Source organism: Pristis pectinata, chromosome 17 (assembly GCF_009764475.1).
Source record: "Pristis pectinata isolate sPriPec2 chromosome 17, sPriPec2.1.pri, whole genome shotgun sequence".
In the NCBI taxonomy this organism is placed as follows: domain Eukaryota; kingdom Metazoa; phylum Chordata; class Chondrichthyes; order Rhinopristiformes; family Pristidae; genus Pristis; species Pristis pectinata.
The window spans coordinates 20,351,051-20,378,253 of NC_067421.1; the positions used below are offsets into that span (position 1 = coordinate 20,351,051).

The 27,203-nt window shown below is 41.8% G+C and overlaps 1 protein-coding gene across 3 annotated transcripts in view; it reads right to left on the reverse strand.

Moving 5' to 3' along the window:
- Positions 1-23,136, reverse strand: part of sdsl (serine dehydratase-like) — a 47,886-nt gene extending 24,750 nt beyond the window's left edge. For 2 of the 3 annotated variants that reach the window (XM_052032440.1, XM_052032438.1), the window contains exons 1-5: positions 22,925-23,136; positions 10,360-10,521; positions 10,217-10,256; positions 8,260-8,399; positions 2,115-2,203 (exon numbers count right to left, since the gene is read on the reverse strand). In XM_052032440.1, coding sequence (XP_051888400.1) covers positions 2,115-2,203; positions 8,260-8,399; positions 10,217-10,256; positions 10,360-10,521; positions 22,925-22,927 — 434 coding nt within the window. In that variant the 5' untranslated portion in view covers positions 22,928-23,136. Of the gene's footprint in view, positions 1-2,114; positions 2,204-8,259; positions 8,400-10,216; positions 10,257-10,359; positions 10,522-12,613; positions 12,634-22,924 lie in introns of those variants that run through there. The other variant, XM_052032439.1, reaches the window with a different exon arrangement.
- Positions 23,137-27,203: the final 4,067 nt, after the last annotated feature.

Consider the following 27,203-nt stretch of genomic DNA (forward strand, 5'->3'; position numbering starts at 1 on the left):
CCAATTGTACGGCAACAAGAACTGCACACAATATTCCAGATGCAGTCTCACCACCATCCTATGCAGCTGTAACATGATGTCCCAGCTCTTGTAATATGTACTTGTATTTGTATCCCTAGGTCTCTCTGTTCCACAACACTCCCCGTGGCCCTGTCATTTACTGTGTAAGTCCTGCTCTGGTTTAACTTCCCAAAATTCATCACTTTGCACTTCTCTGGGTTAAATTCCATCTGCCATTCCTTGGCCCATTTTATCAGTTGATCTAGATCCTGTTGTAATCTTAGACAACCTTCTTCACTGTCACCACACCACCAACTTTGGTGTCATCCACAAACTTACTAATCACGTCACCTACATTCTCAGCATATCGTTAATATATGACAAACAACAGTGGACCCAGCTCCAATCCCTGTGACACACCACTGGTCACAGGCCTCCAGTCTGAAAAACAACCCTCCACTACCACCCTCTGACTCCTTCCACCAAACTAATTTTGTATCCAAATGGCTAGCTCACCCTGAATGCCACGTGATCTCACCTTGTGGACCAGTCTACCATGCAGGACCTTGTCAAAAACCTTGCTAAAGTCCACGTAGACAATGTCTACCACCTTGCCCACATCAATCCTCTTGGTCACCTCTTTAAAATAATTAATTCATGAGACATGATTTCCCACACACAAAGCCAAGCCGACTATCCCTAATCAGTCCTTGCCTTTCCAAATGAAGATAAATCCTGTCTCTCCGAATCCTCTCCAGTAACATTCCCACCACTGATATTAGACTCACCGGCCTGTAGTTCCCTGGCTTGTCCTTGCAGCCTTTCTTGAATAAAGGCATGATGTTAGCCATCCTCCAGTCTTCCAGTACCTTACCCATGGCTAATGATGATATAAAATTCTCTGCTAGGACCTCAGCAATTTCTTCCCTGACTTTCCACAATGTCCTAGAATACACTTGGTCAGGTCCAGGAGATATATCCATCCTTATGTGCCTCACCATCTCTTTTATAATATCAATGTGTTTCAGGACATCATTATTCCCTTCCCTGAATTCCCTAGCTTCCATAAGCTTCTCCATGTAAATACAGATAAGAAGTATTCATTTAAGACCTCACCAATCTCTCATGCCACCACACGCAGACAGCCACACTATTCCTTAAGGGGACCTATTCTTTCCCTAGTTACCCTTTTGCTCTTAATATACATAGAATTTCTTAGGATTCTCCTTTACCTTATCCACCAAGGATATCTCATGTCCCCTTCTTGCCCTCCTGATTTCCTTCTTAAGTATACTGCTACATCCCTTAAAATCCTCAAAGGACTCGCTTGACCCCAGCTGCTTATACCTGACATATGCCTTCTTTTTCCTGACCAGAGCCTCAATATCCCTTATCAGCCAGGGTTCCCTAATCCTGCCAGCCTTGCTTCCACTCTAACAGGACCATGTTGACCCTGAACTCTCATTTTTAAAAGAGTTAAAGAGCTGGATCTTTAAGTTAGCAGATAGGGACTATTTGACGTACATCTACCGGTTCATGTATATGATTCCTTATTGTGCATCTGTTCCTATGAAAGTTTCCTAACCACATGTCCCTCATTCTTACTGATTTTTTCACTACATTATCCCATATCTAACACTGTGGCACTCCCAATAAACAATTCCTTATTGTGTGTCCCTCAACACAAGGATTTCTTGTGAGTTGACATTCATTGCACCTGATTCCCTGCTATATTATAAGGAATCAGGTCCATTACGTGTTATTGGTTGTAAAGGCCTCTGACCATCAGTCTCAGAATCTTTTCCCAACACTTCATTACAAGAATTTAAAACTAAAAATAATTCAGTTTGTGATTTTAAAAATGCTTTCAAAATAAATCATTCTCACAACTGCAAAACCTCTTCATTAATGTATGAATAATTTTGATCATAATTGGTCATTTAAGAAGAAAATATAAAAAATTATTACTTATAAATTTCACATTGTTGTAGTGGATGGCAATCATCAGGTTTTTTTTTGAACAGTCGTTCTATCCGTATGTTGTCACGGCTGATACCTGATACTTTGAAGTAATTAAACAAGCTGAATTTTCAGATTCTTTGAAGAAACCTTACCAGATCAAGGGGTGATCAAATGGAGGAACATATACCCAGCCAGCGTTTTCAGATAGTTTTAATGCTTGCTTATTAGCATCATCCCAAACCTAGTAAAACATTAAAAGATGTATAATTGCCTTGATGATTAAGAAAATCTTTTTTTTAATCCTTTTTGACATACCAGTATCAGTTTTCACTAAATGCAGCTTTGTCTGCATCATTCACTGCATTAACTAATCTCTACAGATTTCAGGTTTACAGATTTACAATAAGCTTTGCACTGTGTGTATCAGAAAAGAAATAATACTTTTTTCCCCCAAGAACATCAGCGACTCAATGTGCATTATGAACTTGCCTTTGCAGCTCAAGGAATCATCTCCAATTATTACCTTGCAAAATTAATTTCTTTCGAACTAAGGTGGCATTTCATGCTGTTATAGTAGATGACAACCATGTTTACTTTTAAAGCAGTCATTCTATCAATTCAACCCTTAGAAATCTCAAGATAAAGGAGCTTCTTTCACTGAGATTGAAGATATGAACCAATAGAGGAATTCAAAGGCACAACTGAAGGTTATCAGACTTAAGTGTTTTCTCTGACCTTGGCTTCAATGAACGAAAAGAAAGTAAGGGAGGCCAACACTAAGAGGCCATAAATATAATAAATCCAACAGGCAATTCAGGAGAAAACATCTTTACCCAGAAGTACAGGATGTGGAACTCATAACGACAAATAGTTGCTGTAGATGGCAGATGCATTTAAAGTAATGATAGATACACAAGAAGAAAGGAACAAAAAGATATCTAAATAAGATTGAAGACGAGGGTCAGGGGAAATTTTTGTTGGACCAAATGACCTATTTCTGTGCTGGGAATTCCTTGATTGTGCAAAAAACAAAGAGGAAAATTGATCTAGCTGAGTTGATGGTTTGTGTGGTTATAGATGTGCTTACTTAATCCTCAAAGCTTCAGATATATATATTGAGAGAGAAAGAGCAAATAACTTGAAGTATGGTTTTCAAAAAAATCAGGAGAATTTATGTGGAAATTTATTTTCATCACAAATAGTTTTGAAATAAGGAGAATGTATCAATGCAGTGGTCATTATTGGCCATTCCTGTCACTGCATTAGCGATTGCCAGGTTTTGGATGTAATAACTGGGGTTTAAGTGAATTACACTCCGAGTCATGTGTTTATGATTTAATGTATTGCACTGTTCTTGACCTACAGACTGAGAAAACTTATTATGCAATTGATACAACTAATATTATTTCCATATGTTTGTTCTAAAAAAAATGTACTTCATATGTTTTTTTATGACTGTGTTGTGTGATGATTTTAAGATGGCCATGTGGAAGCATTTACATTGACTCGTGGAGATGCTTCTCATCCTCTCTCATCCCATGAAAAGCGATCCAATTCTGAGGAACCAATTTTGTCCTACATGCCATTTTCATCCCCACCTTCACTTCATTTGTATTATCTGTATTTGCAAGATCAAATTTATTAAGTTGTAGTGTGGATTTTTTTTATATGTTGTTTTCTACAACACCAGGAAATTAAAATTCAAAATAATTTTAAATTTTGACAGTAATTCTCCTGTTCCACCTTGCAACTTACTGCAATCCCAATTTAACAAGAGTTAACCCTACAGCTGCAGTACCAAGCCTACTGTTTATCAAAGCCTGACTGTAAACTCACATGCAGGGAGTTTTATAGTATAACCTCTGCTATCATATGGAATTCAACTGAGATGCCCAAATTCATTTTATGTAGGCCCTACTGAGAAAGCAAAGACATGTGTCTGGATGTGAGCTTAAGGAACAAGAAATAAATGTTGTGTCTCTCAAACTACCGAAATACCCAGTTCTCCATCATGGTATGTGATCTAGGGAGGTCAAGCTCAATTTGATCTAGTGAGGTCAAGCTCAGTGTCATCAGCAAGTATGTGGAAAATGATGCTGTATTTTCAGGTGATGTTGAAAGTAATTCATTTTTTAAGCAAAACAGTTGATTGCCGTATTTACGGCAAATTCACAACATGGATTCAGAATGGGGAGTGCTTGCTAGCCAAATAGATTTTCTCACAACACACTTGACTACAATCTCAAATGGGGGCACTGAAATCAGATTCAGGCACCTTGCCCCTGCTGATGAATAGTCTGAGGCTGCTCATTTGTCAGAGCCACACATAGAAAATTATCTGCTGGAGCAAGGTAATGAAAGAGCCACCAGTAAACGAGCAACTGTAATCCAACAGAAGACAGACAACACCTTCAAAAAATGTGGGGAGCATGAAACGTAACAGCATCAGTACATGAGTATTAACAGCACTTTAACCTACTGCCAACCATTCAGCTTTTACAGTAAATAGCAGGTGTTGGCTGCAAATCCTGACTGGCAGAATTATCCTTATTGATGAGGTTGGTGCCAAACAAGCAGTGCTCTCTCCCTGGGCTGTGCAGTCCAAATTGAGACTGCAGTGCCTTGCAAACACTGGCAAACACTGTCAGATTCCAGTTGCGCATCAACGAATCATCAGTTGCTTGGTGAACCATTTGGTTCTTAAAATAATGAAGGAAATGGATACCTGGCTCAGTGACTGTGGCTCTGAGACAACAATGTTCTTCATCCACTTTCAAACATTATTCTAGCACGGATAAACAGAGCTCAACAGATTGGCTTTGTTCCCCACTGCCTTCCATCTCCTCTTCAGATTCTTATCATGTAAAGACTGCCACAGATGACACGCTTAAGAATCAGCATATTGTCAGTGAAAATGTCCAACTAAAATGACTGTTGAAAGCAATGGTAAGCACTCAAAAAAATTACACCCTTCAAGAGACGCAATATAGAATCAAAATTAGATTTAATCCGAGATTTAACGCTGTGATTGCTCAAGACACAATTCACTAGCAAAATAATGTCCCAGTTTGCAAAGAACTGAGTGGTCCTTTATGTAAATAAGGTTCATCGTCATGGAAATAAGGTGCACTGTAATGCAAATGAGCAGTCTGCTTTGTTGGTCTCAATATTCAGGGCAATAAAACATCTGCAGCATAAAGAAAAGCAACAGATGGTTTTGCACACAGGGACTAGGAGGGGTACGGTGAAAGGGTTAAAACCTGACCCTGAACTTCACACTTCACTTATTTCATCGAAACTGCTGACGCATTTATTTCACAGCATTACTGCCAGCCTCAGCAATGGTTCGGGAGTTTGTGTGGAGCAGTGTGTAGGGGATGGGGGAAAGCAAGAGGGATAGGTTGGTTGGGAGGAGAGCCACATAAAGAGGTGGCTTAATTGATCCCAACGGAACAGAACCATGTTGGTAAGGTAACTGCTACTTAAGCCATTAACGGGGTTACAAACTCCATGTGCCTTCCCAACCCATCATGGCAGGACCAAGAACTTCAAAGCATCTGACTATTAAGATCCTTTTGGATGCCAGAACACCAACAGATTGGGCTGAATGGCCACCTCCTACAGCATTTATGAGAAATATTCCTGATATTGTAAAACTAGACACACTTTACTGTATATAGTGCTGCATTTATCCACTCTATACAGCTGGAAAAGGATCCTTCCCAGAGTAGAGAGTAATGGTATGGTTTCCCTATCCAAATTGTGCCAAAATGGAAATTAGCCTTGGTACTTCTGGTTGCAATGCACACGTCACCCCTTTGCCGAGTGGGACCCACGCATAGTTGGCAGGGGAGACTTGCCTGTGTATCAAAGTAAGGAAAACTATATTTTATTCCCACAAAGTCTACAGGAGTCCCCTTCCTAACTGAACTACTCCAAGGACCAATGTCTACAGACATCAGCAATCTACGATCTCCAGCACCCACAATTCTAGGCATGCACCCATGCCTGAACAGTTATCATGCAGGTCAAGGTCACAGCCAATCTGAACCTCCTAGCCTTCAAATTATTCCAGGCAGCAGTAGCTGATCTATACCTTATCTCTCAGGTTCAGGTGGCAATAAATGTACCCTCTTGGCACTTCACTTTCTCCTTCAGACCCGTGAATGCAAGGACCACAGCTCCCAGAACATACAACTAGTAGTCGATCATGTATAGAACCTTCTCATGGTCAATGCTATGAATTCAGGAGTTGACATCATTCTTGTATTTTAAGCCAGATTGTATTGCTTCCCTTGATTCCAGGACTGCAGCGTTTAAGGGCTGAATCCAGGAGGGTAAGGGCTGTCCCCTTCTTCCTTGGATTTTGAGAGTGAGCTGAATGCCCCTGACAAATAGAAAACCAACATGAGATCTAGTGGAGAACATCACTGGGCTCCTCAAAAATGAGATTCTCCTCTCTGCTTCACTCCAGGGAAGTGCTCCAAAACTCAGCAGGCAGGGTTCAATGTTTTGTCATTATCCGCTGCTGACCCTCCCAGCCAGCACAGCTCAGTCCCCATGGTCCTCCAGCACAGGAGCTGCAATCTGAAACTGAGTCCTCACTGCACCAGCATGAATCAGGGTGGATGAACCGTGCAATGATGGATTGGTCTCCAGTTCAGGAGCAAGAGAAATTTTAGGCAATGAGATCTTAAGAGTGTATTTTCTGATCTTTGTAAATGCACCAGGAAATGATGGGCAGCATTTTGAAACGTGCACCTCGAGTGTGTAGTGTATGTTGCCAAGCTAATACATAACATTAATTTTGTTCCTTGATTTTCTCTTGTGATGTTCTTGAATTGAGTCCGTCTACATACACACATTGTTATTTTTGTACGGGTGTATGCTAGTTTTCCAAATTTGGAGACAAATATTTTAAAATGTAAGTATCCACCTCTGATTATTAAACAGATTTTTTCCAGATGATGCTCTTTCCACCCCTCATTCTAATTGCCTTCCCTCAAGTGGTCTATGCTGGTGACCTACTGATCAGCTCATTAACCCAGTCAGTAATGGGACAACACAGAAACCGTCTTCAGCTAACTGCTGTTACTGCCACTCTCAGTACAGAGAGCAGCCAAATGTAGGGCAGACATCAATTATGCATTCTCTACCCAACCAGGCTGTAAGCCAATCCTTTACTAAATATGCAAGTTACTTGAACCTATTTCAGACAGAGTGACAAACAGATGGACAGGGTTGACTCAGTATTAATCCCTTGTAGGCTTTACTAAAAATGCATTGAAGACTAACTGGTAATACATTCTTATTAGCTTTTTAGCAAACTTTTAGTTTTGTCAACACCTTCCATGTCTCCAGTTAAAAATGTGTTTACTCTGCTGTTGCAATGATCCTTATATGCATAATATTTCTTTTGTAAAATAGCCAGTGAACAGAAATGTATATGGATAATATCTGCCCAATTGGGCAAAATGTTGAGTGGCATGTAAGGTTCATTCAGTTCAGTGAGCCAGAAAATTCAAAGTGAACCAAATGGATAGGCGAAAGCAGCAAAACCCAATGAATACAGTGGGCTGGGATCCTGCGAACCAATGCTGAGATTAATCTTAATTGGAATTGTGGCTAACAGCAGGACTCGGCAGGTTTAACAGCAGACTCATTGAATCTGAGCTGGCTGTCTCAAGCCACTAACTTCAGAATGCTTTTGAAATGCCTCAGAATACTGGCACAGCTGTTGAGCTAAACTATCAAAAGCAATGTACAGAACAAGAAAAACAATGCTGTCTGTTCCAACATCTGCAGAGAATTATCAAATTTCTTATTCACTTCATTCATATTTCAATAATTTATTTTTACATGCCAATATCTTGAAGTGAATGCAGAGCTACACTAGGGAGATTTATTCATAGACGCACAGCCAACCTTCACTCAAACAACTGCTTGTCAAGAGGAGGGACATCTTTATCTCCTCAGCAAGTTTGTTCCCAATTTATTGCAGTATATCTTGCTGGAGTTTTCATAAATTGGTTTGATAGGCCTATACATGCATTTTACTTATCCCACAAGCTGAATGGTTCTGGATTTTCTGTTTTTGCAATATACAACATCCCTTCAACCATTCACACATTGATCCCAATTATGTTAAAAGAGAGTGAAATAAACGATCAAAATCAGTGAAATTTTACCTTATAATTTACACACATTGTTTCCCCCACAAACTTAACATCCTAAACTGCCCATCAGCCGAGTTCTAGGTGACTGGCAATCTCTCACAAAACACTAACTAAGACCTACCTTACCAACCACTTCTACAAGTGCTCCATATTCCTTCAGCTTCTGAATGGTAAATTCTGGTGTGCTACTGGGCACCAGAATAGTGGCAGGAATCTGCAACTTCTGAGCAGCAAAGGCAGCAGCCAGGCCAGCATTCCCTCCTGTGGAGTCAAGACACCCACAGCCATTAGAACAATATTGACTACTGATGACTTTCACTAAGTAAGAGCACTTTGGCATTTCCTGCAGAACATTCTGCAAAGCTATCCATTGCAAGTTGGTTCTCAACAGGTCAGTGATCATTTGAAAAAAGACTGATTGCCCTACACTGAGCAGTTAAGCTATCAGGGAAGACAAAGTCAAACTAGTTCACCCACCCCACCCCTCACTACACCCCCACCAGTCTCTGCTTGTTATTAACCCATCCACCAGCAGAAAGAGATGATCAGTGACACCATCACTTACTTCCAAGCTCCTTTGCAAGTCACCCTTGACTTGGACAGATGTTCTCACTACTCCTTCACTGAGACTGCAATTCATTCCCAACTACGTTGTGGCAACCCAGGCCCACAAGGATCACAGGGGTTTAAAATAGCAACCCACTCCCATCTTCCCAACGTGACTAAGGATTGGCAATAAATCTGGCGCTAGCAGCACTCATGTCCCCAAAACAACTAAGCAGCATTGTCTACAGTTTAATTGGATTCAGTGCCTACACATGTCCTTATGACATCAGCCAGTTTCTTTGTTGCTGCAATGAGTTCTGTACCCATTCCTATTTTCTGCTCATTAAACTATTACATATTATTCTACTCTGTAAAATGTGAAATATTAAGGCATCTGAAAAAGCTGTGATGTAGTGCATCAAATTCCTGGAACCATTCCTATGAGGATGTTCTACTTTAAGGTGAACTGTGCTGGCCATGCATCCACAAATAATGGCATTCTATTCATGGATAATGGCTCGACCACGGCGACTGAAAACTAAGAGATTAGAAACGGACTAAAACAAAATGTGGATTATATAAGCAGGCACAAAGGACAAACAGAGGAGCCTGTGATGTTTTTAAAGGATCGTCCAGGTGAGCAGAAAAGTCATCTACACCTATCCCTTCTGACATACGTAAAATATGGAGTACTAAACATAGCAGAAGAATAGAGCAAAAGTGAGCCATACACTCTCTCAAGCCTATTCTGCCATTGGATATCATGGGTGAACTTCAACAGTGGCTTCACTATCCTCATGTCCTTAACTGACCAAATCCTATTGACCTGTCTTGAACATTAACAGAGCATCCACAGTCCTCTAGGGCGGAGAATTCCAAAGGTTCATAGAGTCTTGTGTGAAGAAGTGTCTCCTCCTATTAGTCCTGAAAGGCTGAATTCCTTAAGCTTCCTTCCAGTCAGAGAGAAATAAACCCTGAGTACCTAATTCATCACAATACCTCCACAGGGGAAGTGAAAGAAGTCACCTGGGCTTTTAATTCCTGTTGGAAAATACATGGCCATGAGTAACTACAGGAATGGGATTCTGCTGTAATGAATCATACAATATATAACTATAGATTAATTATTATATCTGCTTCAGCAATATATTGTCAATTGGGCTTTGAATTGACTCATTTAGTTCTGATGTCCTACCCACTCTCATTTATAGTATGAAGATGGCTGAGGTAGATTCCAGCTCCTGTCTGCTTTGAGCACTTGATTAAACATTACCTGTGTCACAACATAATATGGAAACTACTTTTATCTTGGACTACTTTATCCCCTCAGGGTGAATTCAAATTAAGATGTTTACACAGCTGATTAAAATGCTCACCACCATTCAGTTTGAATTTCACTTATCAGCAACGTCTACACAACTCATTTTAAGCAAGTTCTTAAATCACATTGAATCCAATCTAGTTTTGATTATCTCAACAGGCATCAGTACAATTACAAGGAATAAAATGCTCACCAGTAACTAATTACTTACCTGAAGAACATACAAAATGTTTGCAGTTTTCCTCCGCTGCCTGAAAAAGGGAAATACAGTTTTATTTACAACCCAGACATGAATATAAATTCCCAGTGCCTTTTAACGTGAAACAGAAATAAGGCTGCCTACCTACTGCTTACCTTTTGACACAAATATCCCACTCCTCTTATCTTAAAGGAGCCAGTTGGCTGCACATTATCAAGTTTAATGTAGACTGTGGTGCCTGCTACCTTTGACAGTGCCAGACTTTTATGCAGTGGTGTGCAGATGTGGAAGCTTTTTTGGTCCGTTGATGCCATTATCTGTCAAGTGAACATTAAAGTCAATGAATTAGCTTAACCTTATTCTAAAACCAAAACTATCACCCATTGTCTTTTTAAATTCTTTTACCTCTAATTTAACCTTGTTCCTGTGTTTTTACATAACTTATTCCAGCTGTACGGGTAAGGGAAAGCCTTATGTGTCCCCTCCCTGGTTCCTGGTACATTTGGACTGAGCACAACCTTAGAGATGCATGGCTTTGTCCATATCTTCTGCACCAGTTCAACAACCAATTCCCCATTATTTTTTTTAAAGTCCCAATGAGCAAATCAGAGCACATAACTGAGCAAAGAGACAACATCATTACAAACTACATTTCAGAGAAAGTAACACCAAAGGGAGGACAAATAATTAAAGACAAAAACAGGTTAAAAACAAAGTGCTCTGGCATTCCTACATTTGAGAGTTCCACTGTGTTTCCCTTGGCCTTGTGTACAGATATAGGACATAGAGAAATGAACCATATGCATTTATCAAATGTTTAATCATATTTAACAAAATTATGTATACCACGAATATTGTTGTAACAAAGAGTATGTAATCCTTTAAACCTACTCTGAAGAAAAGAGAATAAAACACCCACAGTACCAATGAATTACATCCTATTATTTCTTCTGTACCACCCCTTGGGATCAATGAAAAAGCCATTCAAGCACTATTATTTTTAAAATAGAGCAAATGTAATTTACTGTCCCAAAGACCAGATCACTTGTCTTTGGTAGCATTCATTAAGAGTGGAATATCGTCCAGGGCAACATAGTCCTCGAATATTGCCACCTTTTTAAAGTCCTTCCCACAAAACATCTTATCAAAACAAAGCAATAATACACTCCCTAAACACAGCATAGAGTGTCAGCCAATTAAGTACTTTTGATGTAGCTACTATTTGCCAATATTGAAAAAGCAGCAGTTAACATGCAGAGATCTGACAAAAAGCTGTGTGAAAGTGAGCAGATCATTTGTGTTTGATGATGACTGATGAAACATTGTTGGCCAGGAGACTGGGAAAAGCTCTCCTGCCCTTCTTGCAAAGATTGCCAATGCATGTTTTTTGTTTGCATTCACCAGAGCAGCAGAGAGAACCTGAATAAATTACCAGGAGGACACCTTCATCTGTGTGGATCTCCTTGGGTAATGCCCAGGTTTTGTGTCAAGTGGGGCTTGAACCCATCACGTTATCCCTCAGGGGCAGAAATGTGCAGTGCTAATTTATAGTGCTCTTGTCTACTGTGGAGAAACAAGGCTTGGTAGCTACTAGAAAGTTTGCAAACTCATGCAGTTAGCAGAAAGTTCTGGCAAAGACCTCTACAGGAGTTTTCAAGAGAACAAAGATAGGACATTTTGGGCTGTACACTTTGCACTTGGAATAACTTTGTACTTGGGTTAGCTTCCCACTCTTTTACCCAGAACGGGGCATGTGACAGGCGCGGGTGAATGGGTAACTTGTGAATTAGTGTAAGATTCTGTTTAAAATCCCCTTTGACAAGGGTACATTTTGCAAGCAGTCGAGTTTGTAGATTGCCAGGACACACTCCTTTAATACTTCTCCCTACACTGCTTATAGGCAGGCCCCGCATCTCAGTTTTAAGCTTGGACATTAATGAGTCAATTCGATGGTGCTACAATAATTTTGCAAATGTTCCTGCGATATAGCGTTACGCCGCTGCGTTATGTTGGACTCTGCGGTGGTTAAAAAAAAGAGATCCTAATTATTCTGCAATCGGATTCGCCTCCAACCACTCAATGAATGTACAATCTAAGGGTATTGGTATGGGGGTAAAGATGAAACTTTGGCCGAGATGTCCACGCAAATAAAACCCTTTTTCGACGGGTTTCGCAGTCTGCAGCATCAGGCTCTATATCCTGAGGCAGACGCGAACTACCTGACCTCGGCGCTCAATCTCAGGCAAGAACTCCGGGGTTGCAGCACTGAGCAGTTACCCCGGCTCCCAAACCCCGCAGTCCCGGGCTCCGCCAAGTCCTAACACCAAATAGGAACAGCAGGCTGACAGGCATTTGTTCTTCAGGACAAGAACTTCTCCCGAGGAGCCGCAATATCAGTGAAACGCTTACCCTTGCTTTGGAAATGTATCCAGTGGAAGTTCACTTAATTGCACCGTTTGCCTCCTGGAATTGAGCGGGATTAGCCAGAGCCTGCTTAAATCCTAGTTATTGGCCTGGGTTAAAGTTTGACTTGGTTATTGGCTCAGGTTAAAGTCTCACTGATTACTGGCCGGGTTAAAGTCTCACTGGTTACTGGCCAGGGTTAAAGTCTCACTGGTTACTGGCCAGGGTTAAAGTCTGACTTGGTTAGCAGTCGGTGTTAAAATCTGTCCTGGCCCTTTAAAGTCTCACCTCCAGCTTTTCAAAGGCAGTTAGGATGGGCAATAGCCACTGTCTCATAGTGCGGTGACTAGAACTGCACACAACAGTCCAAATGTGGCCTAACCAACATGTAACATGACATCCCACCTCCTGTACTTAATGCCTTGGCAGATGAAGGCGAACACAGCAGACGCCTTCCTCACCACCCCAACTGTGTCGCTACTTTCAGGGAACTATGTACTTGTATCCCAAGGTCTCCCTGTTCAACAACAATCCCCAGGACCTTGTCATTCACTGTGCAGGTCCTGCCTTGGTGTAACTTCCCAAAGTGCATCAGTTTGCACTTGTCTGTGTTAAATTCCATCTGTCTTGTCCACTTTCCCAGTAGATCCATGTCCTGTTGTAACCTTGGACAACCTTCTTCACTGTCCACTACACCACCAACTTCTGTGTCATCTGCAAACTTACTAATCATGCCACCTACATTCTCATCCAAATTTAAAGCTCTTCAAAACAGATTTTCTAACATGCTCACTGGTAAGCAGAGCATGACCTTCAAAACAGTACTTTTGACTTAATTAATTTCTTCAGGTCAGACATCTCCCCAATCACTCTCCAGATCCTTGAAACAGCATTTGCTCCCACCTGCCATTTCTTCTCATTCGTACTGCATCATTTCCAGCAACTGTGGCCAATTCTACCAAAATTCCTCTCTCCTGCTCCCTGTAGGAACACTTCTACCACCTGATCATCAATCCTATAGTTTCTCAGCCTTGGAGCGTCCAGTGCCCAGCAGCAGTATTTGCAATATCAAAACGCTCTGCGCCACTGCTGGGATTTAGTTGACTTATTAGCACCGCTGACAGCTGCTGGCCCTCGTTACTGGTGGTGCTGCTCCACTGGTCAGCCTGCTGTTTGACCATGACAATACCTAAAAACCAGCAATCTGGGAGGCTAATGGGCTTTCATTGCAAGTCTCAAAATCCTTAAGCAATGCTCAGTTAACCCTTAAATAGTGGCCTGAAAGCAACCACTTGGCTTATTTGTTGGAAGTAATAGTAATCATTAAATTTGCAACTGAAAAGCTAAGCTGGCATACTTCCACTTTCAAAACCATCTGCTATAAATGATTAGCTTGGCAAAGAAGCAAATGCACTCCATGAAAAAATATCACTGCCAACCTAAGTAGATTTTCTGGTTAACATAGTCTTTCCAGTTCAAACTCTGAGTAGATCAGACGTAAATCTAGGCTTTCCTTCAGTTTCATTTATGTCATCACCGACTCATAACACACAGTGTTAAAATGACGTCAGACTGGAGTAAAGTCACATTCCAAGGGACTTAATGCAGGTAGATGAACATCAGCTCCATGGGCTTTGAGTCTCAGATTTATATAAAATTGCAGATACAAATGGACATTATCCAGGGGGAAACATGAGCTTCATACTCACACTATCAACTCATGATACACTTCCTGCTCATCCCACTCCCTGCATGGGACAATATAATTGACCCTCGTGCTTTCATCTCTGATGGATTGAAGACTTCTTTCCTGTATTTGCAGAAGTGGTGCTATGTCATGCTTTCAAGCTGCAGACTATTATGTAACTGTGGTTGAATTCTTGGATAACGACATACTTGCTTGGATTAAAGGCACTTTCCTGTTTTCACTATTACTTTACAAGGATGCTGCTGGGACTCAAGGGACTGATTAATGGAGAGAGGGTGATCAGGTTGGGACTTTTTTCACTGGAATGTAGGAGAATGAGGGGTGATCTTATAGAGGTGCATATAATCATGAGGGGCATAGATAGGGTCAATGCGCACAGTCTTTTTTCCAGGGTTGGGGAATCAAGAACTAGAGGACATGGGTTTAGGGTGAGAGGGGAGAGATTTAATAGGAATCTGAGGGGCAAATATTTCACCCAGAGTGTGGTCAGTATATGGAATGAGCTGCCAGAGGAAGTAGTTGAGGCGGGTACATTAGCAACACTTAAAAGGAACTTGGACAAGTACATGGATGGGAAAGGTTTAGAGGGATATGGGCCAAACGTGGGCAACTGGGACCAGTTTCAATGGGAATCTTGGTCAGCATGGACCAGTTGGGCCAAAGGCCCTGTTTCCATGCTGTATGACTCCATGACTCTACTTTAAAAGAGACTGTTGGAGTGAAGGTGAATGGGTAATTCTAGTGTCAGTCAAGCTTGATGATCTTACTGCTGTAAGTGACCAATAATGATCTCACCCCCATCCATCTTCCAGTAACTGCATCTTCAGTCTTCACAGGGGGTGCACGCTTGTGTGGATCAGAAGCTGATTCAATTCAGAGATTTGATCTAGACAGTTGCACCAGTTCAGAACCGAGGGAGTGCTATGTTATCGGAAATGACTTATGAATGGGAGACATTAAAGCAAACTGTTCTTTAAGGAGGATGTAAAAGTGTTCATGGTATAATTCGAATAAGAAAATAGGGCAACCTTCTGGTGTCCTGGATAAACTCAGCCTTCAACCAAATCAGTGCAACAGATTGATCCTAATCTGGAAATTCATCATGTGACTCATTTGCTGCACAATGCATCCAGAGGCATTTTGGTTCTGGGCCTGCCACTTGTAAGTGCAGAAGTGCCTGAGGTCCAACACTTTGAGAGCTACCAAAGCCCTCACACAAGGTAAGACCTTTCCTTTGTGCAATGCACATGAATGGCAGAACAATGGAGGGCTATGTGGGAGGGAAGGGTTAGATAGATATTAGAGCAGGATAAAATGTCGGCACAACATCGTGGGCTGAAGGGCCTGTACTGTGCTGTAACGTTCTATGTTCAAAGGCTAACAGGCAAGTCTGGGACTGTATCTGGGTCACAGGGATAGAGGTCAAAGTTTGGGGAGAGGGATGGATTGAATTGCGGGATTATTGGGCAGGTGTGAGGTGCTGACAAACAAGTGGTGAGGCCTGTAATCTGTGGCAAGGAGGGGACAAGTGGTGAGTTGGGGTGGGGGCTGCAACCAGTGGTGAGAAGCAAGACAGAGGCATGCAGTCAGTGGTTCGGGGGAGGGGTGGGGTTTGTACATGGTTGTGAACTTGTGGGTGGGTCCAATGGCAAGTACAGGAGTATTGGTATTGGTTTATTATTGTCACTTGTACCGAGGTACAGTGAAAAACTTGTCTTGCATACGGTTCATACAGATCAATTCACTACATAGTGCATTGAAGTAGTACAGAGTAAAGGGGAACCAGTAAATAAATAATTAAAGAAGGGACAATTCAAGTTGGCACCCTGGCTTCAATTGAACATGCTCCTGTTGGACACTTTCCATGACTGGGATTGTTGCAGGGTACGTGGCGGGCAAGTTATTTTACACAGAGCGTGGTAGGTGCCTGGAACATGCTGCCAGGGGTAGTGGTGGAAGCAGATATGACGGTGGCATTTATTAGGCATTTAGACAGATACATGAACATAAAGGGAACGGACGGATATGATCATGTGCAGGCTAATGGGATTAGTTTCATTTTGCATCACTGTGGGCACAGACATTGTGGGCCAAAGTGCAGGTTCGTGGGCTCAACTGTTCTATGTTCTATGATTCCCAATCAGAGGGGCATCATAGAACATTACAGCACAGTACAGACCCTTCGGCCCACAATGTTGTGCTGACATTTTATCCTGCTCTGAGATCTAGCTAATGCTTTCCTCTCACATAGCCCTCCATTTTTCGACCATTCATGTGCCTAAATAAGAGTCTCTTAAATGTCCCTAATGATTCTGCCTCCACCACCTCTGCCGGCAGTGCGTTCCATGCACCCCCCACTCTCTGTGTAAAAAACTTGCCTCTGACATCCCCCTTATACCTTCCCCCGATCACCTTAAAATTACGGCCCCTCGTGTGAGCCCTTTTCCTCCTGGGAAAAAGTCTCGGACTGTCCATTCGATCTATGCCTCTTATCATCTTGTAGTCCTCTATCAAGTCACCTCTCATCCTCCTTTGTTCCAAAGTGAAAAGCCCCAGCTCGCTCAACCTATCCTTTGAAATAATGTGAAGTCATTTTTCTCAACAGCTGAAATTAGCCTTAACAAGTGCTGTATAGGAAACAAAATCATTACTTGCTTGGTCAACTGGCAATCAGTTAATAACAGGAAGCATGGTCCATAATAGGAAAGGGCCAGTGTACTTCCAGAGTAGGGTGAAATGACCCAGAATCCAGTCACTGATTGCATGCAAAGCAGAGGTTTTCTGGATATTAAAGCAATCTGTGGGTTCAGCAGGAAAATGTTGTTGAAGTAGATTAGTCCTGATCCTGTTGGATGTTGGAACATGATCGGGGTTTGAATGGACCACACCTGCTCCTGTTTCTTATATTCCTATGTTCTCTACCAAATAAGATGAAATGCAAAATGCTGGGTTAAATGGATTGTTGGGGAAGAAGTGTTATGAGATACATAAGAATATAACACCAGATTTCTATTTTGGTAGCACCTTTCATGGTTTCAGGAGTCTCAGAGCCCCTTAGACTCAATAAAGTACCTTAAGATTGTGGTTAGTTTTATGGTATCTGTAAATACCCCACTTAGAATTACCAGATAGTTTCCTGCAGTGAAATGTATTTGGGGCGGAGAATTTCAAAGACTCCCCTCACCTCCCCTCCACCCCAAATGAAGAAATGTCTCCTCATTCCAGGTGAAGATGGTCTAAACATTGCACAGAGGTACGGGGGTAATAAGGAAGCCTAATGGAATGTTGGCTTTTATTGCAGGGAGGATGGAGCATAAAAGTAGGGAAGTTTTGATGCCACTTTACAGAGTGTGGGTGAGACCACTCCTGGACTACAGTGCGTAGTTTTGGTCCACACCTTTAAGGAAGGGGTTACTTGCATTGGAGACAGTGTAGAGAAGGTTCACTGGATTGATTCCTGGGATGAAGGTCTGACATATGGAGAAAGGTTAGGCATGCTGGGACCATATTCATTGGAGTAGAGAAGAATGAGAGGTGATCTTATGGAAACAAATAAGATTCTGAATGGGAATGACAGGGTGGATGTTGAGAGGATGTTTAGCCTAGTGAGGTTACCTAGAACCAGGGCATAGCCTTACAATATACCCTTTTAAGACAGAGGTGAGGAGGAAATTACTTTCTTAAAGGGCCATGACCTTTGTCTCCTCAGTTCTCCAGGGTAAAGAAGTCCAAAGTCATTGAATATATTCAAAGTGGAGATTGACAGACATTGAGACATTTATAAGGGAGTTAAGGGGAGAGAGTGGGAATGTGCAGGAGAGGCCACGGTTGGATCAGCCATGATCTTACTGAGTAGCAGACCAAGCTAGAGAGGTGATTGGTCTACTCCTGCTCTTATTTCACTTTCCTACCCCATATGTTAAGACAGTGACCCCTAGTTCTAAACGGCTAGGGGAAACTTCCTCTCCATACCTACCTTGTTGAGCCTTCTAGGAATTTTTTTATATTACCATGAGGACAGCTCTCACTCTTCTAAAGCCTCTAGAGGTCTGCTCACTATTGCATTTCTCCTCATATGCTACACCTGCCATCCTACAAACCAGTGGGAGAATTTTCATTGCACTCTCTCCATGAAAAATATATCCTTTTTCAGATAAGAAGACCAAAATTATACACAATACTCCAGGTACAGTCTAACCCAGACCCTATGTAATGGTAGAAAGACATCTTTACTCTTTTTCTTTAATCCTTTTACTTTTCATTTCTTTAATCCTTTTGCAATAAAGTCCAACACATAATTTGCCTTCCTAACTGCAACTGAGTTACATGCAAACAGCCAGTGCATTGTTATGCAACAGCTATGCCAGAACCGAGCTGAATATGGACAAGGATAGGATTTAGTCATGAAGATAACAGACATCACAGGTATTATTATCTGTCATTTTTGATAATCTCCATAACTTTGAGATAAACATGCTTTTTAATGTATTTTTAACTAGCCCGGCCATCTTGCCTTGTATTCCTTGTCATTGAGACTGCAAGCATTGGGTCGGGTATTTAAATCGGATCAGAGAATAAATTTATAGAAGTAGTTAAATAAGTTAAATTACACATTTAATTAACAAACTCATCAAATAGGACCGGACCACATTTCAAAGTGGCTGATAATGTCCAACTACCCAAATAATAGGTTTTCCATTAATAATAGAAGCACATAGCCATTCAATTTCAATTGGTTGGTGATGTGGTAACACTACAAATCATATTAACACTGTTTCCCGATCTTTTGCTGTTCAATTAATTAATACAATGGCTTCAGGAATAATTAATGTAATTAGAAGTGTAATAAATACCCTGTGTGACTTAATGGCACTACAGGTAATGTACCTGCCTCACAGGTCCTGTGACCCCGATTCAGTTCTGAACTCTAGTGCTGTCTGTATGGAGTCTGCATGTTCTCACTGACACCACATGAAGTTCCACCAGATGCTCTGATTCCTCCACATCCCAAAGACATGCTGGTTGTTAAATTAATTGTCTGCTGTAAATTACCCCTAGAGTTGGTAGATGATAGGAGAATCAGAGGGCAGTTAATGGCCATGTAAGAGAAAATAGGTTACAGGGAAATAAGTGGGAGAATGTGATTGATCTGACAGATAGACTCAATGGGACAAAATGGCCTTTTTTAATATCATAAGGAATAATATGACATTCACAGGTTTAGACTGAGTTAAGTTACAACAGATTGTGCACTGGCATCTTTGTTCAAACAAGAAACTAGAGGTCAGTAAGCTTAACATCTGTCATTGGGAGAAGGTTGAAAACTATTATTTTATACGTTACAACAGGACACAGAAAATTTCAAGGTAATCAGGAAAAGTCAAAGTTTTGTAAAAGATAAATCACATTTGACCTCTTTATTGGACTTATTTGAAGAAGTAACGTGTAATGTGAATAAAAGGGTGAATTCACAACACTGAGATTTGCAGAAGGCACTTTATATGGTGCCACAGCAATTGCTATTGCAGAAATTAAAAGCTCATTGTATAGGAGGTAACCTACCAGTATGGGTAGAAGATTGGCTGATTAACAGAAAGCAGAGAATAGTCAGAAATGGGTCGTTATCCAGTTGATGAGATGTAACAAGTGGATGCCACTGGAATCAGTAGTGGGGCCTCAAGTTTGTTATTGTTTATATAAATGACTTGGATGAAGGCACTGTAGGAATGGGTTCTAAATTCACTGATGACACAAAGACAGGTTGGAAACTAAATTGTGGTGAGGACATAAGGAGGCAACAAAGAGATATTATTTGTTAAATGAGTGGGCAAAGCTCTGGCAAATGTAATCTGATGTGGGAAGACATGAAATTATGTATTTTGGCAGGAAAAATCATTATCAGTAATTGGTTTATTATTGTCACACGTACCAAGGTACAGTGAAAAGCTTTGTTTGCGTGCCATCCAGACACAGCATTCCATACACAAGTACATCAAGGCAGCACAAAAGGAAAGCAATAACAGAATGCAGAATATAGTGCCACAGTTACAGAGAAAATGCAGTGCAGTGCAAGGGCCATGACAAGGTAGGTTAAGAAAGCAAGAGTTCTTTATCATATAAGAGATCTGTTCAACTCTTAAAACAGCAGATTACAATTTAGGAGACTGCACAGTTCTGAATTGGAAAGGTATTTGGGTGTTTTAATGTACAATTCACAAATGGCTAAAATCCAATTACAGCAAGTAATTAGGAAAGCTGACAGAATATTAGTGTTCATTGTGAGAACTAGGGGATCTCTATTTAAACATAAAAGGTCACCCATGTAGGACAGATATGAGGCTTTATTTTCTCTCAGAGGGTTGTGAGTCATTGGCACTCTCTCCCTCAAAAGAGCAGTGAAAGCTGAGTCTTCATAGGGGAGTCCAAAATTAGAGGGCATAAGTTTAAAGTGAGAGGGGAAAGATTTAAAATGGACTTGAGGGGCAATTTTTTTTCCACACAGAAGGTGGAACAAGCTGCCAGAGGTGGTAGAGGCAGGTACAACTGTGACATTTAAAAGGCATTTGGACAGTTACGTGGACAGGAAAGGTTTAGAGGGATGTGGGCTAAATGCAGGCAAATGGCACTAGCTCAGTTAGGTAACTTGGTTGGCACGGATGGGTTGCACTGAAGGGCCTGTTTCTGTGTTGTACAGCTCTTTGACTCTATGCCACTGGGATATACCATTAAATAGGCAATCTCATTTGATGAAACAGTAAAGTAATGCTCCATCTGCCAATTCAGGTGGATGAAAAAGATCACATGACACACTTTAGAAGATCTTAGTAAAATTCTCTACTTGTCCTGGCCAATATTTATTGTTGCACCAACACCACCAAAACCAGATTATCTAATCATTTGTGTCTGTGGTGCATAATGTTCTAGTGGGGAAAGTGAGATTTACAATCCAAACCACTTCTGAGGGTAACTTGCCAGAAACACCTTGCTTTTTTAAAGACATAAATGCCCTAGTTCTCACTGCTCCACTGACAATTCAGCTGCCCCCTCTCCTACCCTGGAGAAAAGACTTTGGCGATTCACCTTATCATGCCCCTCATGATTTTATATACCAGTTACAGCTGAGATTATCTATTAAATCCTGGCCTGCAGACTATGTATCTTTCTTCTTCCTATGCAAGCTGAGTGGAATGGCGAGAGTCCCACTGGGAGCAACAGCCTGCTCATCAGCACTGATATCTCAATGGTATGTCATCCTGCATAACGTGAACATGTTCCCGTAACTACACAATAACCCTGCAGAATAAATGTTGATATACGCAGATAAAACAATGCACTTTTATGGTTCCAACAGTCAGCTTATTTCTGGACACCTCAAAAAATATTTCCCAATGCTAATATACTCTTAGGCTTCACAGTTTCAGGCTGTTTAATTGTATATTAAACAAAAGTGTTAGACAGTTGGAAAGTGTCCCAAAATCAACTCAGCTTTAAGCAGATTAGACTAGAGAAGCTGGAGGCATTTATTTCCCTGACACCAGGCCAAACATTGGCAACTTGGCCATTGCAAATCTGTTACTGTGTCTCTGATTTTTAGAAATAATTTCCATCTAGATAATCAGATCAGGATATATGGTGTTGTGACATTTACAATGGATCACGCTGCTTTCTTTGGAAAGGGACTTCATAGATCAGCTTTTCGTCTGCTAGGTAGTCAGGAGTTAAGCTGTTTCTTTTGTTTTGCCACCTTTAAGGACTTTGCCACCATACAACGGCTGTCTTCAACAGGTTTCTGTTCTGAAGAGAATATTTTCACCCCAGAGATATATTCTAATAGTAGTTATAAAACCATTTTTCTATGTATGCTCACTGGTGTGTTTGCAACCAATGCAAGCGCTGTTGTGAACATGTTTTAACAATGGTTGAAGCATGGTACTTTAGTTCCTATTTACTATTACTACATAAATTGCCTATTAGAGAGGGAGCATTGGCAGTATGTGAGACAACTTTTCTGTATATCTCCACTCACTTACAGAGCAACATCTATAAATATAAATATCTCCGCACTTCCATTATTCTACACTTGTGCCAAAATCTACATTCAAAGACGATTTATAATCGTTGATAACCGTGACCTTGTTACTTTTGTCCACAAACAACAATGCTTTTCAAATGGCTAATCAAGATCGTGTTGCTCTGCACAGTATCTGTGTGACCTTAAATTCAAATCACATGGTACTTCACACTGAAAGTGCAAGTAATTGTATGTAACGCAGGTTCCTTTCCTGTCCTTTATCTTCATAGCCATTATAATTTACATATACGCCATTGTGGATATTACTGTCAATTCAGTGAGTGCCGATCCCACACAGTGAACAAGATGATTCTGCTTCACTGTATTTTATTTCTCCCTATGTTTTTTGCTCCAAGGTACAGCACAGACATTTATCATTGGCTTTCCCATTAACATGTTACTGGGAGCTCCATAATGTCGGTATAATTTATGCCAATTTAGAAAACGTTTGCAAATTTATAAACGCCTGCCGCTATAGATAACAGAACTATGTTTTTTTTAATGAAGAAATAATCTCCTTCATTCTGATCGCTCTTACCATTAAAACAGTTCCGATAAATCAGGATGATACGTCTCAGTTATTCTTCCAACTCGAAAAGCACACACTGTGCGAAGTGACCGGTTTAATGTTAACTGCACGGCCGGTGTTGTGGGTGTCAGTGCGTTCCCTCCACAGGCAGAGGGCGGTGACGGTGCGGGAATCCCTGCCGAACCTTCACCGGTTTTGCTTTTGCAGACGGGTTTGCAACAGATCGCGTGGCAGCAACGTTGGCAGCAGTTCTGCCGGTCCTCAGCGTTAGCACTCCCTGTTATATAACTGATACACAGCTCCCTCTGTGTTATGCGTTTCTTTGTGAAGTTCCTTCAGCTGCCTCAGGCGACCCAATTACAGCAAATCACAACAGCGAGCCATAAACTCCTCTCAAATAGTGAAGTGTGTTGGGGGGCATATTATTAAAACGCTTCCAAAATAGCGATGGAGACTGGTAAATTGGTTTATTATTGTCACATATACCGAGGTACAGTGAAAAACTTGTCTTGCATACCGTTCGTACAGATCAATTCATTACAACAGTGCATTGAGGTAGTACAGGGTAAAACAATAACAGAGGGAAGAATAAAGTGTCACAGTTGTTTTCAGTGGAGTCTAAATGTGTTAGTGGAGAGGGCGAGATAATCTTGCCTTGACACGGTTGTAATCAGAAAAGTGATAACACTGTCATTGGGCTCAGAACAAGCAGGTTCAAAGCACAGCAAACAATGTCAAGTTACAGTGTCGGCAGAAACAGAACCTCTGCAAGAAAGAACAGCAATGTCCCCAATCATTTCATCCACAGACTGGAGTTTACAACACATGTGGTGCGCGCAGCAGCTTCTGGGTTCCCTGTCAGTACTGAGTGAGGCTTTGATGCCACTAAGATATCTTTATGAGTCACATGTACACTGAAACACATAGTGAAATGCATCTTTTGCGTAGCATGTTCTGGGGGTAGCCCGCAAGTGTCGCTGCGCTTCCGGCGCCAACATAGCATGCCTACAACTTCATAACCCATACACCTTTGGAATGTGGGAGGAAACCGGAGCACCCGGAGGAAACCCACGCAGACACGGGGAGAACGTACAAACTCCTTACAGATAACGGTGGGAATTGAACCCAGGTTGCTGGCGCTGTAATAGCATTACGCTAACTGCTACACTGTCGGGCCTGCATCAGTCCAGACTGACTCGGGTGTCTGGAAGCTCCCCTGCCACAAAAGTTTATGTTTTACTAGTGCCAGAACTATCACACTGGGAGCACACAACTGATGCCCGAAATCAGCACTTAGAAAAATAATTCCTCTGTTGCTTGCAAGATATTCAACGGTCACCTTGGAAAGTCCATCCTTTTAAAAAGACAATTCAGCCATATTTTTTAACGTAGGTAAAATTGTTGATTGGATTGGTCCATAATTTGCTAGTTAATTACATTAGTTTACTATAAACCTATAATTTCTTTATTAGCTCAAATTCAGAAAACGGTGTTCGGTAATTTTTAGTGAGCAATTGCTGAAAAGTTTAACCAAAATATTAATGAAATACGTTGGTGAAATTGGCGGGTGAGCGTCTGTGGGAAGGGCAGTCAGTAATGTTTGGATTCTGAGGGTTTAATTAGAATTGGGGCAAATATCACCGAGGGGGAGGGTTTAACTACAGCACAGCACAGATGGTTGGGCATGTGAGTAGCCCAGAGAGCGGGATGTGGAAAACAGCATGGAATGGGAACAGGGAAAACTAAAACGCAGCAGTTTCAGACCAGGTCAATGTCAAGTCTGTCGCCCTCAGGGCCACACTCTACAGCTGCCGTGAAAGCTGCACACCACATCCCCTGCTTACAGCCGCTGCCTTACACATGGATTGCTGAGGGAGCGCTGCACTGTCAGAGATGTCACCTTTTGAAACCCCCGTTGTTTGTCGTTTGGGCAGATTCGTTAGCTCTCATCCATGTCTGCCTCAATGAAGCTCTGGGTCCTGAAGAAGGTTCCTGATCCAAAATGTTGACCGCTTGCTTTTCTCCACGGATGCTGCCTGGCCTGCTGAGTTCCTCCAGCATCATCACATTTTTCATTATGGGGGTTGGTGCTCCTTTGTTTTATGAGTGGGCTCTTGGGTCACCACAGTTCAAGGCAACTTTCAGCTTGTCGGGATATTTAACCTCTGGTGATTGCTGGTTGATCAGTGTTTGATTGTGATGAATGAGTCCCAGTATATATGCAAACTTTCTGTTGATGCTGCCTGACACCAGCTCGTTATGTGACCCTCTGATAGCATTCTTGATTCTGTGGTTTGTGTCGGTATTACTTCTGTCAGCAGGCTGGTCACTTTATTGCTTGTCCCTATTCAACTTTTTGTATTTACAATTAATGATTTGACCCAATTATCTCAGTTCAAATGCACCCTACTGCCGCACCAAGATGGTGATGTGTGATTAACAGGCAGTTCAATGTATGTTTGGCATCCAAATGATGATGGATAAACTGTAGATAAATCTGATTTTAAAGTAGTCTGTTCTGTGCACTTAGATTTGAAAAGTCCCTTGCTGATATACTCTGTCTGACTGGGATACCGACCCAACTTGTTGTTCCTCATGACTGTGGAACAATAGACTATTTCACGAGCTTCTGGTTTCAAAACTAAAGCCACCGTATTTTGGATTGGTTTACATTTGCACTGACAGGCATCGCCACCTGATGGTCTGATTGTAAAATGTCACCTCTTTATTCCCAACAAAGATTGACAATGCATTGCATAATTACACAGCCCTGGATTCTGCAACTAGTGGAGAAGGAACAACGCTTGTCGTTCGGTTTGCATGAGCTGAATGCCCAGAGGGATCTGACCAGCTTTAGAATGGAGGCTTCCAGTTATCAGGCAACTGATCCAGGGTGCCATTACACCCACTGCAGGGTTCTGCGGCATCTGTACAACTGTGGCATCTGGAACAAAGGACTGCAGATGCTGGAATCTAGATGAAAAACACGATGATGCTGGAGGAACTCAGCAGGCCAGGCAGCATCTGTGAAGAAAAGCAGGCGGTCAACGTTTTGGGTCAGAATTCAGTGCTCCTGGCCTCCTCTACATTGGTGAGACCAAACGCAGACCAGGTGACCGTGGAATCTAGATGAAAAACACGATGATGCTGGAGGAACTCAGCAGGCCAGGCAGCATCTGTGAAGAAAAGCAGGCGGTCAACGTTTTGGGTCAGAATTCAGTGCTCCTGGCCTCCTCTACATTGGTGAGACCAAACGCAGACCAGGTGACCGTTTCGCAAAACACCTGCGCTCTGTCCGTAACTGTGACCGGCATCTTCCCATTGCCAGTCACTTCAACTCCCCCTCCCACACTATCACAGATATGTCAGTCCTCGGCTTCCTCCACTGCCAGGAGAATTCTAAGCGCAAACTGGAGGAACAGCACCTCATTTTCCATCTTGGAACCTTGCAGCCTTATGACATGAACATTGAATTCTCCCACTTTAGGTAATCCATTCCCCCCTTCCCTAAACCACCCCCCCACCCCCCCACCATGCTTCTTCTCTTCTTCCCTTTCCTAGCCCTTTTTTTCCTCTCTCTTCTCACCTTTGACCCATCCCCTGGTGGATCTGCTCACCCCACCTCCCCCGCACCTGCCTATCACTATCTCTTACCTGCAACTACCTATCACCTCCCTGTTTCCACCCACCTCCCCTCTTTTGTCCACCTATCACAGCTCTGCTTTTCCCTCCTATATATTGGGCTTCCCCTTTTCCTATCTTCAGTCCTGAAGAAGGGTCCTGACCTGAAAAGTTGACCACCTGCTTTTCTCCACGGATGCTGCCTGGCCTGCTGAGTTCCTCCAGCATCATCATATTTTTTTTATCAATAATCAATCAATTGAATTAGATTCAAATCATGAAAGAAAAAGGAAAAATATTTTTGAAGTTATTAAACGGAATTCACAACCATTCAGAATATTTCAAGTGTGTTTGAACCAGAATTCTATACTCCAGAGACTTGATCACAAAATCTAGACTGGAATTTCTATGCAGCACAGAGGGAGTGCTGCATTGTCAGGGATGTCATCTATTGGCCAGCTGGGACGAGGAGGGTGAACAGCATGACCAAAAACGATGTATCAAAAGGCAGATGAGCTCCCTGCAAACCATGGGCAATGCAGAGGCATTCAGTAGATGGCTGGCAGGAGATCAGGCATTTGATGAATCAACCATGATGCAAAGCAGCTCACCCAACAGGTCAAATCCCATGTTATCAATGCTAGCTATACACAGGCAAAGTACAAGA